The sequence below is a fragment of the Populus nigra genome, chromosome 1, assembly GCF_951802175.1.
Source record: "Populus nigra chromosome 1, ddPopNigr1.1, whole genome shotgun sequence".
NCBI lineage: Eukaryota > Viridiplantae > Streptophyta > Magnoliopsida > Malpighiales > Salicaceae > Populus > Populus nigra.
Window position 1 is genome coordinate 35,143,593 of NC_084852.1, and position 13,110 is coordinate 35,156,702.

The 13,110-nt window shown below is 34.6% G+C and overlaps 1 protein-coding gene across 2 annotated transcripts; it reads left to right on the top strand.

Annotated features, from left to right (window-relative positions):
* Positions 1–1,968: 1,968 nt before the first annotated feature.
* LOC133672506 (GBF-interacting protein 1-like) lies at positions 1,969–10,972 on the top strand. 2 transcript variants are annotated; one of them, XM_062092946.1, is made up of 9 exons: positions 1,969–2,412; positions 3,742–3,785; positions 4,601–4,869; positions 6,682–7,247; positions 7,909–8,242; positions 8,692–8,956; positions 9,138–9,230; positions 9,631–10,077; positions 10,505–10,972. In XM_062092946.1, the coding sequence occupies exons 1-9, from the start codon at positions 2,199–2,201 to the stop codon at positions 10,841–10,843; spliced, it is 2,571 nt and encodes an 856-aa protein (XP_061948930.1). In that variant the 5' UTR covers positions 1,969–2,198; the 3' UTR covers positions 10,844–10,972. The 2 variants fall into 2 exon arrangements, with proteins under 2 accessions (XP_061948930.1, XP_061948936.1); XM_062092952.1 differs by having other exon boundaries at positions 6,685–7,247.
* Positions 10,973–13,110: the final 2,138 nt, after the last annotated feature.

Genomic DNA, 13,110 nt, shown 5'->3' on the forward strand with positions numbered 1-13,110 from the left:
GGGTCTGAGTTGCGGGTTAGGACCATTAACTCAAGTTAACATAAAAATAAAAATAATTATTATCATAGTTTTAAAACCTAACTTGGAGGGTTGACTCTAGGCCAGACTTGAGTCACAGTTCGGGTTGATCATTGATCCAGGTAATGTAAGGATAAAAATAATTCTTATCATAATTTTAAAACCCGACGTGAGAGTCAACCCGGGTTAGGCTTGAGTTACAGGTTGAGTTGAACATTGACTTGAGTTAATATAAGGATAAAAGTGATTATTATCATAATTTTAAAATTCGACTCGGGGGTCAACTCACTTGACCCAAAACAACATAAGAACATAAATAATTATTATCATAATTTTAAAACTCAACTTGGGGTCAACCTAGGGTAAGGTTTGAGTCACGACTTGAAAAAGTCAACCTGAGTTGATCTAAATAAAAAAATAATAATTAAAGCAACTTTGTTTTGATAAAAAAAAGTTAATGAATTTTTTACTCGTATTTTATCTCGGGTTGACCGGGTTATAGGTTGACCTGAGTTTTTGATAGAGTCAGGTCAGATCAATTATTTTTTCTATTTTTATTAAACTCAAAATATTTTAGACCTTGAGTTGACCGAGTCCTATCTAATATCTAACAAACATAAAATAAAATAAATTATCCAATTCAATCCAAAGCACCCTAAATAAAGGACAAGAAAATTATTTGTCCACTCCAGTCAATAATATCTAGCATACAAAACATTACATAAATATAAGAATTTTTTCATTTATTATCAACAGATTTTAACTCACCAATGAATAAATTCTTGATTTCATATTAACATGGACTACTATGTAAAATACTTTTTGATGAACATGAAAATATTTACACCTAATTGTTAAATTTTAAATAATTAGGAAATAAGGACAAGAAAATGATGTACTAGGTTTTGGGAATCAACAAAGTATAGAAATCACTAGATTATTTGCTAGCGTTGAGTTGCGGAATGGTTTATTTTGTTTTTCATATAATAAAATATCCAAACATTACTAATATGTTTTATAATAATAAAAAAACTAATAATAAACTCAAAATATGATGCATGTTATATGATATTTTTATTTAAATATTGATATAATGACATATTAAATAATATTTATTTTTAAATTTTAAGACGATAATATATTGAATTGATCCTAGTTAACCTATCAAATTTTTAAATTCAATTATAAGATTGTCAGAAACCTATAGTTAGAAAATTAAAATAAATTATGAAGATTAATTTCTAATCAATTTAATATTGAATGATAAAATTAGAAAAACTAAATAAATAAAAGAAGATTGAGTTGTTAGAGGGTGAAATTAAAAAAAAATTAATTAAAAAAATGAATAGAGTCAATCCAGGTTAACTTGCTAAACCTGTAACTCGAGTCATGAGATCATGATAACCTCATAGAAAGTAAATAAAAAAAATATGAAGCCCAATTAAAAAAAAAAAATAGAGTCAACTTGGATTAACCAGTTAAACTTGCAATTCAAATTATGAAATCGACATAATTCTATTGAAAAAAAATAAAATAAAATCACAAAACTCAATTTTCAACTAATCTAATATTAAAAGATGAAATTAAAAAAAATAAATTAGAAAAAATGACTGAAAAATAACCTGAATTAATCTAGATTAATTTATTAAACCAATAATTTAGATCATGACATTGAAATAAACTTATAAAAAATAAGTGAAAAAAATATGATACCTACTTTCAAAAAATTAATGTTAAAGATTAAAATAAAAAAATAAAAAGTTAAATACATAAAACCAACATATAATTGTTAAAGTGGATGTTTTTTTTTTCATAAAAAAGAAAAAGCAATAACATAAATTTCGAAAAAGAAAAGAAAAGAGTAAACAGGGAATAAAAGTAAAAAAAAAAAAGGAAGGGCAAATCCGGATTGAAAAAAAGGCATTAAAAGAGAGCTAAAAAAGATTTTCAAAAACCCTCTTCCAAACAAACACGTAACATAACCCCTCCCCTCTACCCTTTTCTTCTTCTAAAGCCGTCTTCTTTTCCCCTTTCACTTCCCTTCAATAATTAAAAACATAAAACCCTAATCCCAAACCTAACCCTAATCTCTCTCTTTTATTATTATTAAACCCAGCAATTCTGGTTACTATCTAATATTTTTGATTTTGATATTTGATTATTGAGAGTGTGTGAGAGAGATGGTTACTACAACTGCTGCTGCTGCTGCTGGTGGTGGTGGTGCTAGTACTAGTAGTGGACAGCAGCAGACGCATACACTGTCAGCGAAAGTGAGGAAAACTATACAATCGATCAAAGAAATTGTGGGTAATTTCTCCGATGCTGATATTTACATGGTCCTTAAAGAGACCAACATGGATCCTAATGAGACCGCTCAAAAACTGCTCAATCAAGGTTTATGCCTTTTCTTTTTCGCTCTTTTTTTGTGAATTTTTTTTGACTTTGCAAGGTGGAGAATAATGCTAGAGGATATGGTTTTGTTTTTAAATTCTCGCTAGCAAGTTATTTTTTTTTGCCTTGGTTTTGGTGTTTTTGGCATGTTTTGAGTAATCGATGTTTATTTCCTTTTGCTTTTTTTCAGCTTGGTTGTTGAAAATTATGGTTTCTGTTGGGTTTTTCAAAATCACATTATGTTTAGTTTTGCTGCCATTCTCTATGTTTTTGGTGTTCATGCTGTGTTCTGAGTAATGGGTATTAGGTGCTTTGTGCTGATATTTTAGTATTGAAGTAAGAAGTTTAATAGTAGTGCATAGTTTTCAATATGCTAAGAGTTGAAAGACAAATTGTTTATGATATTTTTATTCCCTTGGAAGCAGTTTGTAGTTGTTGGCATGTAATTTGAAAGTAGATTGTTGTAGGGTTCATTCCTAATTTTTTAATTTGTATTTGGGATTTTAGAGTGGATGGGGAAGGGAGGGGAACTATAGAAGGGGGGAAAATACCCTCCCATTATTTGGGTTTAGATGTAGTGGAATGAAAGGTTAATATTTTTCCTTTGTTTGGTTAGAGGATGAAAGGGTGAGGCAATAATGATCTGATTACATAAATGCTATTAAAATAGATGTTTTTTTCTCTTACATAAGGTCCTTGATAATTGTACATATAGCATAAGCCTTCAGCATATCGTTATATAATGTGAGAATACTGAACTATTGTTCTGATGTGCAATTTCTAGAACATGATATTAATGTGTTTGGCATGTTATGTTCATTCTGGTACTTGAGTCACTGCAGTGGTCAAGAACGAGATTCGTCTATTTATTATCATTGCTCTATGATCATCCACACTCTGAGCTGCTTTAATGTGAGACTGCACAACTAGGTGCATTATAGTTCTCTGTTCTTAGTCCATGGTGCATGATCACCGAGCCATGGACATTGCCTTATGGTACCTGTTGTGGAAGTTGGATAAGTAGGTTGGTTGTTGAGCTTCAATTCTTCAACGTTGTGTGGGTTATCACTTGAGTTGTAGGAAGGTTCGGAAGAATGCTGCAGCTATCCATGATTTCTTTTTGGAAAATCTTAGTTTGTTACAAATAAAAATATGGGTTTCTTGAGCCTTTTGATTGGTCCTCTAAGATGGTGTCTTCATGTGCTGTGATTTTTCCCTCTGACTTGTGTTGGCTACTTTGTTGGTATGGTCATGCTTTAAAGTTTTCTTGTTTTGCGTGTTAGTGGTGTAACTCTCTTATTCAGGTGAATTTTTATTTGGATTTCTTACCAGATCCGTTTCATGAGGTAAAGAGAAAAAGAGAAAAGAAGAAAGAGGTATGAAATTGTGAACATCTTTCCAAATTGCCTCATTGAATGCTGTCCTGTTGTTTTGGTCATCTTTTTTCTCTAATTGATAATTTTGCTATTGCTATCGTGATCTTATAAGTGAATTATTACTTACTGTGGTGGAGGGACGATATGCTTTATGCTTGGCATCTGGAAAGTGATGACCTGCTAAATTCTTGTTAAACATGATTGCCATGATCACTTGACATTTGATTCTATAAATTCATTAAAGTTGTGGAGCTAACATCTTCCATTACATTATTTTCTGTTTTTTCAGATTGAATTTTGCACCATATAGTTATGGTCAATAAGTCCAATATATATTTATTGTTTACACATAATTAAGAATTTGCAACTGGTCAAATTTAAGGAATATATCTCTGCTACCTGTAAAATCGATTATGCAATGCGAGATTCAAGGAAAATTTGCCTCAATTTAATTTGCAATTTCAAAAATTCAGAGGGTGTTGAAGGCTCTTTTGTTTTGATATGTCATTGTTGTATTCTGCTTGTGGTGAGTTTGTTGTTTGGAGATTGTGTTCTCATCATTCTCATATTTATGCTCTCTTACGTCTCCATTAGTTAATTTTTTTTCTGTCAAAAAGTTTTTCAATACACTAGAGAGAAAAGCTACCAAAACTGAACATAATTTACATGGTTTTAGGTCTTTTTTTAAAAGGTACACAGTCCTGTTTCCAGTTGAAGTTCAGGAGTTTTATATTAGAGCTACTGTGTTTATTTCCCTGGCAGTGCTTGTGCTGATCTAACATTTTACTCACGAGTATATATGCTTATGGCTTCAGAATACGAGTTACAGAGGCTCCGTTGATTCAAGAAAACATTCTGAGAATTTTGGTCAAGGGATGAGACCTCATACATTTTCAGATCGTAATGCTCAACGAGGAGGCTATACTCGAACTGCTTCACCTGGTAATAGAGGAATCAACAGAGAATTCCGTGTTGTGAGAGACAACAGAGTTAACCAAAATACAAGTAGAGAACCAAAGCCTGCTTTGCTGCACGGTTCAACATCAGCAAAGGAGCAAGGCAGTGGAGTTGTTACCGAAAAAGGGTATGCCTTTTCAGATTCTTTCACAAATTTTTAATGCCGCCCCTTATCTGTTTGTTTTCACCCTCTTACCCCTATTATCTGCATGGCTGATGCAAAAATGTTTTGTTCTTGTTTGTCAGAGACTGATAAACAATAAAGATTCTCTATTTAGGCAGATCTGATCTGATCATGACCTATTAATAAATCATAATCCTCAGTTTGAGAGGTTCCGTGCTACAAGCAATGGTCATGAAGTCACTTTTAATTAGTTATAAGCATTCTGATGCAGGCCAGCTTAGGGGGGCTGTTCTGGTTCTGACTTTAGGGGCTGTTTAGGGCTGTTTCAGTCTGTATTGATGTGGTTTTCTGCTAGAGTCACACTAATAGGGTTTCTAGGAATCACACTTAGAGGATAGAAAAACCTAAGCTTCACTTCATGCTTATTTATAGAGTGCTAAGAATCCAAATCCAATAAGGACTTAGATTCCTAAATAAGAAAATACTAACTCTATGTAGAATAGGGAAAACCTAATAAACTAATTACTTCTTAGGACTAATAAAGTACTAAATAGAAAATAAAACCCAGGCTTGGACAAATTTCCAGATTTTCCAGAAATCAAAGAAATATCCTTGTCTACAAAAAGACACAAGTTTTTCTTCTTTTGTTGTCCGCATCACATTTGCTTTTATGCTTACATGCTGCTGTATTACTAGGATACATTTTAAATTCTACTTTTACTTTTTTGAAAAAGAAAGGTAACAAGCTCCGAAAGCATTTGCTGTCATCCTAGTGTGAAGAAGGGTTCAGTCAATGCAGTTAGTGTTACTGTTATATCATGTGTGTTTTCATCAATTTGAAAGCATCTGCAATCAAGCCAAATTACTAGCTTTCCGAACCTTCAACCTTAGGTTATTAGGAATAGTGTTAAAAAGCCCTCAGAGCCAATTCATTTCTAAGCTCCTAGGCTAGGCACTCTTACCTAGGCTCACCTGAGGTGACCAATGAGCATCTAGGGTGCGAAGCTCTTTAGTTAAATAGGTGGAAAAATGATCAATTCTCTCTCTTTCTCTCTTGTTTCTTTAGGCAAATATTCTCTCTCTATTTTGTTCAGTTCCTGTATCCTCTCTCCCCGCTCTCTCTCCCTCCCTCATGTCCATTTTTTTTTCCTAGGCATAGTTGAGTGTTTTTTTAGCCATTTAGCCTTTTTCTAACATTTGAGCTTATTGGCTATTATTTTTTGAAGTAAAGTGTACACCTGTTCTTGTTGCCTAGGTTCTAAGAGCTCTTGGTGCTTTAGCACACCTGGTTTCTTTTAACAAAACTTAGCTGGTGAAGGGAGGCCAAGCTTTTGCAGTTTCTGGTTTTTAATTGATAATTATTCTGGTTTTCAATGTTCTAAATGATGAATTGTAGATAATGAAGAAACCTTTAATTTCCACATGGGATGTTCTTATGCAAACTTAAGGAAGCTTGGGTAAATAGGACTTTGAATTAGGTATTGTGGAAAGGAATAAAGAAACTGAGGGAGCAGAGGATTTTGGGTATTCTTTCCAATTTTATAAAGGTCATTCTTTCTCCATTTACACTCCCACCTAGAAAGTTACGATTTTGAGGAAATCTTTGGTTATTCGGGTTTCTACTTAGAATGTACAGAAGAAAAAAAGAAATCTAGTTTATATTATTAAAGAATTGAATATCATCTATTGTGGTTTTGCTTTGCATCTTACTATTGATGGATCCTGTGTTTTATGTTATTGTATCATTATATTTTCAGTTGAAAACCCAACTTACTATTTTTGAGGCATTGAACATGATCCTTATTTTTCTTTTAGCAGTTCAACAGGAATTTCAAGCAACTTAAAGCCTTCCGATGCATGGAGTTCACACCAAGCTTCTAATGGGCCTATTGATTCAGAACCGAGACACAACAGAGATGCTAATTCAAGTGTTGGTGATAGGAAAGTGGTATCAGAGGAAAAGCGGTCTGTAGCTTCTAATGCTGCTACTTCAAGGGTACAAGTGGCGAAATCCAATAATTCTCAACAACACAATGCATTGCAAGCTTCAAGCAATCCTGTTGTTGGGGTGTACTCCTCCTCGACAGATCCTGTGCATGTGCCATCTCCTGATTCCAGGTCATCTGGTGTTGTTGGGGCGATCAAGCGTGAGGTTGGGGTGGTGGGTGGTCGCCGCCAGTCCTTTGAAAATGCAGTCAAAGATTTGTCATCAAGTAATTCATTTTCAGAATCATTTCGTCCTTTCACTGCAATATCTAAGACTGATCAAGTCAGCCAAACTGCTGCAATTGAACCAATGCCCAGCGTCCCTGTTAACAGATCATTCTTAAACAATCAGTATAACAACAGGCCACATCAACAAGCCGTGGGTCATCCTAAAGGTTTTACTTCTTCCATAAGTTTTTTTTTTGTTAGTTAATTGTCTTTTAAATTGTTCTTGGTGCTCTTTTGATAACAACAATATGTGATGTCCTTTTCTGGTAGGAACAATCCATTTCTGGTTCATTTATTTGACATCTCAAAGGAACTCCTTATTGGCATTTCTCTGTCCACTCATGGTTGTTATGGAGTGATATTGCTCTATCCACAATATTATTATTATTATTATTATTATTATGGAACGTGTTGCATCATCAGGAAGTAGTTATGTCTTGGTAGAAATCCAAAAAATTACACCAGTGCTTTATTGATGCCATTTCTGCGAGGGCTTAATTTATCAAGCATTTAATGTTGTCCAGACTCCAGAGTGTTTTAGTGAGACTTCTTTGCTTTTGACTTGAAAATTGATAGAAATGACCTAATGGATTTCAATATTAACCACTATTTCTCCTGTGCTTAATCTCATTCTATCATATTTCATAATTAATTTTAATTTATGAAAATTGTTCACCTTTTGTATTTTAGTTGTGCTATTAGCTTCTTTCTGTAGTTTGTACACCTATAAGTAGGGGGGACATTAATGAGTAAATTGAAATGACTGGCCTGTTCTGCATTTTTTTTTTAAATTTCTGGGACATGATTGACCAAAAAGGTTTTTTGCAGCTTCACAACATAACAAAGAGTGGAAACCAAAGTCGAGTCAGAAATCAAGTGTTACTAGCCCTGGAGTGATTGGAACACCTACAAAATCCAGTTCGCCTCCCACAGATAATTCAAAGAACATGGAATTGGATGCAGCTAATTTGCAGGACAAGTTTTCACGAATAAACATCCATGAAAACCAGAATGTAATCATAGCACAACATATTCGAGTCCATGAGACTGATAGGTGCAAGCTGACCTTTGGGAGTTTTGGAGTGGGATTTGATGCTCCCAGGACACCTGGATTTCAAGCAGTTGGGATTTCAGAAGAATCAAATGGGGAATCTGCCATCAGGTCTGTGTTATATTTTGCATAATTTTATACATAGGTTTTACAAATTCAGATGCTTGAATTGGGAAAGCTTTGGAATTTTTTCTCCATATAATTGTCTCAAGATGACCCATGCTGTTTTCCAATGTGAATGGTGGTAAGGTTGTCATTTGCTCTGAACAAATATAGGTAATAAATAGTAATGGTTAGAGTAAGTCTAGTAATGTAATAACATCAGTACTAAGTATAGATATCACCTGAAGAGTAAGGATAGGAGTTTTAAAGTAGAGTGAAAGTACAAGAAAAGTTGAGGAGAATTATGATTAAAGGACAAGAAAAAAAAAGTATGATTAAAAAGTTGAAGAAAATTTCTTATTAAAAACAGTTGATCAAACATTGTTAACTGAAAATTCCAATGCTAAGTTCAGTGCTCTAATCTGAGCTAAATATTTAAATAATACTGGTGATGACAGTTTACCAGCATCTGCTCCGGATTCTTCCAGTGATGACGCTTCTGGTGGAAAGCAGATTGAGTTGCTAGATGATCAAGCAAGAAATTATGGATCTGATTCACCTGCAGCCAGTTTAGAATCAGAACATCCATTGCCTGTGAAGTCATCAAGTCCTCCAAACTTGGATAATTATGCTGATATTGGTTTGGTTCGAAACAGCAGTCCATCCTATGCTCCTTCAGAGTCACAGCAGCAGCAAGATCATCCTGAGTTACCAAGCTTTTCGGTGAGTTCACTTCTTGGATTAATGAAATGTTTTATGCCAATTTAAAATGATTGCTTACCAAGTTGCTTGAGTGGTGACAAAGCTTTCATTTCATTTCAAATAAAAAAATAAAATAAAGTTTCATTACATTGTCTTTTGCACATTTTTGTTTGGAAATTCTGATGTGATTGTGTGCAAGCAGGCATATGATCCCCAGACTGGTTATGATATATCATACTTCCGTCCCCAAATTGACGAGACAGTACGAGGTCAGGGTCTACCATCTCCACACGAGGTAAATTTGCCTGCTATAATGTTTTTTAGATGTGCAAAGTAGCATGCCTCTATATCCCTCCCACATGTTAACATGCATGCTTGCAAAAGTGCACACAACCAGTTTTTTATATATTGATGTGAATGGGTTAGGAGCAGTTGTCGAATTGGTTCTGCAAAAGTACATAGTGTACGTGCTGGTTGAAATTGTCCTTGCAAACTGTGTTATTTGGGAAAACAATTGCCGCTTGTTTGTATTTTACTTGTTCTCCTCCTTGTGGTGTTTTGAAGAACACTTCCCTTTTTTGGCACTTTGCTTTTTAAAAGTTGGTAAGTGATGTGCGTAAAAGAACACTTCTTTAGGCATTATATTATATTGCATTATGGCTTCAATTAATATTTGTTACCTTTTATGACTTCAGGCCTTAACCACTCATACAGCCAACAACGTTCCTGCATCAACAATGTCCACGGTGCAACAGCAGCCTCCAATGGCTCAAATGTACCCACAAGTTCATGTCTCACAATTCACAAATCTTGTGCCATATCGTCAGTTCATCTCTCCGGTTTATGTTCCACCAATGCCCATGCCTGGCTACTCCAGCAGCCCTGCATATCCACATCCTTCAAATGGCAATAGTTACTTGCTGATGCCCGGAGGTGGCTCCCATCTCAATGCCAATGGCCTCAAGTATGGAATCCAGCATTATAAGCCAGTTCCTGGCAACAATCCTGCTGGTTTTGGAAATTTTGTGAGTCCAAGTGGGTATGCTATTAATGCTCCTGGTGTGGTTGGAAGTGCAACAGGCCTCGAAGACTCATCTCGGATGAAGTACAAAGATGGAAACCTTTATGTTCCTAATCCACAGGTAAAACATTATTGATAATAACTATCTAACGTATGGTTCTAATGAGTACACAAGGAGCAATTAGGGACACATCTTGTCTTCTTAAATGTCACTGGTTTGGATCATTGAGTTTGAATATATTGTTGTAACTAAGCAACTTCGCTGAAATTGTTGTGCTCTTTTCCATTTGATGATGTGTGCAACATATTTTCCTGCCATTTGTTTGGCTTGGATGGTCTATCACATGGTATATGACATGCATATCCTTGTACATTACTGGCTAACTATGCAATTATGCATTCATGGCATGCCTATGCACATTGAGGGTGTTCTTGTGGTTTGAATGCCGCTTCATTTATCCAAATAATAAAAGAAGCAGCCCGATGTCATTACCTTTGTTGGTTGCGTTCCCAGAAGATTAATTTGACCTTCAAATTTGCTGTTGCAGGCCGAGGCATCTGAAATTTGGATTCAGAACCCAAGGGAGATCCCGGGCATGCAATCTGCTCCATACTATAACATGCCTGGGCAAACACATACTGCTTATTTGCCATCCCACACTGGTCACGCCTCCTTCAATGCAGCTGCAGCACAATCTTCTCACATGCAATTCCCAGGCTTGTATCCTCCTACTCCACAGCCACCTGCAATGGCAAGTCCACACCATTTGGGTCCCGTTATGGGTGGTAATGTTGGAGTTGGTGTTGCCCCAAATGCTCCTGGGGCACAAGTGGGTGCTTATCAGCAACCTCAATTAGGCCATCTCAACTGGACAACAAACTTCTGAAAGTAGATGTCAAATCTAATCCCGTGCTTCTAAGGGATTCAAGTGGTTATAGAAATTTAGATTTCTTTGTGAAATGTATTACCTTTTTATCTTCTTTTCTTTAATGCAATCGAAGTAAAATTTTAGGCATTCTATTTTGGTCCGAATTAGGCTGCCTTCTGCTTACCACATCGTCGAAACTCAATCCTTGCACACCGATAGATATATAGGGAAACAAGGAAAAGAAAGTGTTCCATAAATTTTACACTGGTGGATTTTGGCTTTTCTATGGGTGGCTTCTACGCTGACTTATCAAACCCCACTGTCTGTTCTTATAAGTCAGCACGATTGGTTTGTTCTGCGTAAATGAAGTCCCTAATAAGTTAAAATTTAGTACATTAAGTTAAAATTTTTGGTTGAATACTATTGAAAATTTTTTATCAGAAATAATATATTTTTATCTTGTTATTTCTAAGTGCAATAATTATCTTGTTATGATATATAATAGTTATATTAAACGTGTTTTTGAAGTGTGATAACTTAATATATAGCTTTATTTTCAATTCTTTGACTTAATTATTTGTCTGGTTGATCCAGTCGACTGTTTTATATAAAAACTATAATTTTATGATTTTTTCTAATATTTTTTATGAATTGAAATATATATTTTTGTCTAATTTGTAGACTAAAAAAAGACTATTTAAAATATTAAAAAGTTATTGTTCTTAATTTTTCAAATATTAATGATGTAGTTGGGTTTATAAAGAGTGATTCTAAATAGTAAGGTGTAAGTTTACCACAACTAAATGAGTATATGCTTCAGAGAGTTTACATGGATGACTTAGTAAGTTTATTTATAGACTAGTAAGACATATCTAGCTCTAAAAAAAGATCTGGTCACGCCAGACCTGAATGATAAATAAAAAAAATTATAATTTTTAATCTGATAGTTTGATTATCTTAAATCTTTGCAGGAATTTACAAAGGTTGTTTTTCTTAGAATAACTATAAAATTGCTACTTTAGATTTTAAAAATCTCACACTAGTTTCATGTTTTTGATAATTTTATTTTTTTAATGAGCTGGTCTATCAATTAGTTTTAAATTTAGTTTTGAATTTAATTGATGTAGAAGTTAAAAATCACAGCATCCAAAAATATGTTATTTCGCCTGGATATTTTGCTACTTTGTTAATTCCTTACTTTTTTAAATTCTGTATGCTAATTGCCCAATTTATACTAAACTGCTCGAGTATATCATTGTAACCTTGTTTGTTACCAATGCCTTTGTTTTGCTTTTGATCATTGTTACATAAAGAGTAGACGTGTGCAGTTGCTTACTGTCGTTGTAGTAACGCGGGTGTGGAAGAGAAACATAGGGAATAGGATATAGTTTTGTTCCTCTGAAGAGAAAAAGGGAAAGGGAAGGAGGCATTTTTGTACTGTCGTGTATTTGATTGTCTTCTTTTTAGAGTGAGATCTACTTGCTTTTGTTTCTCGGGATCACCAATAAATTCCTTTACGTGTTCCATGCTTCTCCACGAGCACAACTCACCAGGCTCATCCCCACTCCCTACTTTAGCCAAAAGCACTCACGCAGAGGAGGACCTTCCTTTATTTGTCTCTCGTATTTTGCATCTCAAGGACATGATAACCTCAATCTGAAATCAAATTCCAACTCATTGGAATGCTACTTTACAAGTTATCTTAAGTACCCTTTGAACCTTTACACCAATATGACACGGACAGCAACTATATATCATGTCAAGAAGAAAGAAATGTAGATCGATATTCGTATCATTATTGATCCAGGTAGCCAAGAATCTGGAATTTTGAGAGAACATCTTAGTTCGAGAAGTACTGCAAGTTGTTAATTTTTGCACGAGGTGTGTTAATAGATCTTCGTTTATTAGACGTGCCACTGAGAACTTGTTGAAGAACTTAATGTCCTTGAAGGGTAGTTCTTCATTCCAATTGTTGAAATATAAGACTTGTAGTTTAGAGGTCTCAGGAATTAGCTGGTTGTGCTGTTACGTAAGTAGTTTACTGCTAATCATAAGGGCCCCAGGATTTTTCCTGTATAAAATGGGAAAAAGAAAAAAGAACTGCAGTTGGTGTGCAATCTGGCAGATTTCGAGACAATCACGAGCTACTGCTAGTGGGTTTCCAAGCAATCAAGCATTGCTTTCTAATGGGAAATCTTAAGTGGATAATTATGGTCACTCGTGCAAATATTTCAATTTGGTGGCCTGCCTGCCTGTGATTTCTGTCATGGCTTTCCCCTTCTTTT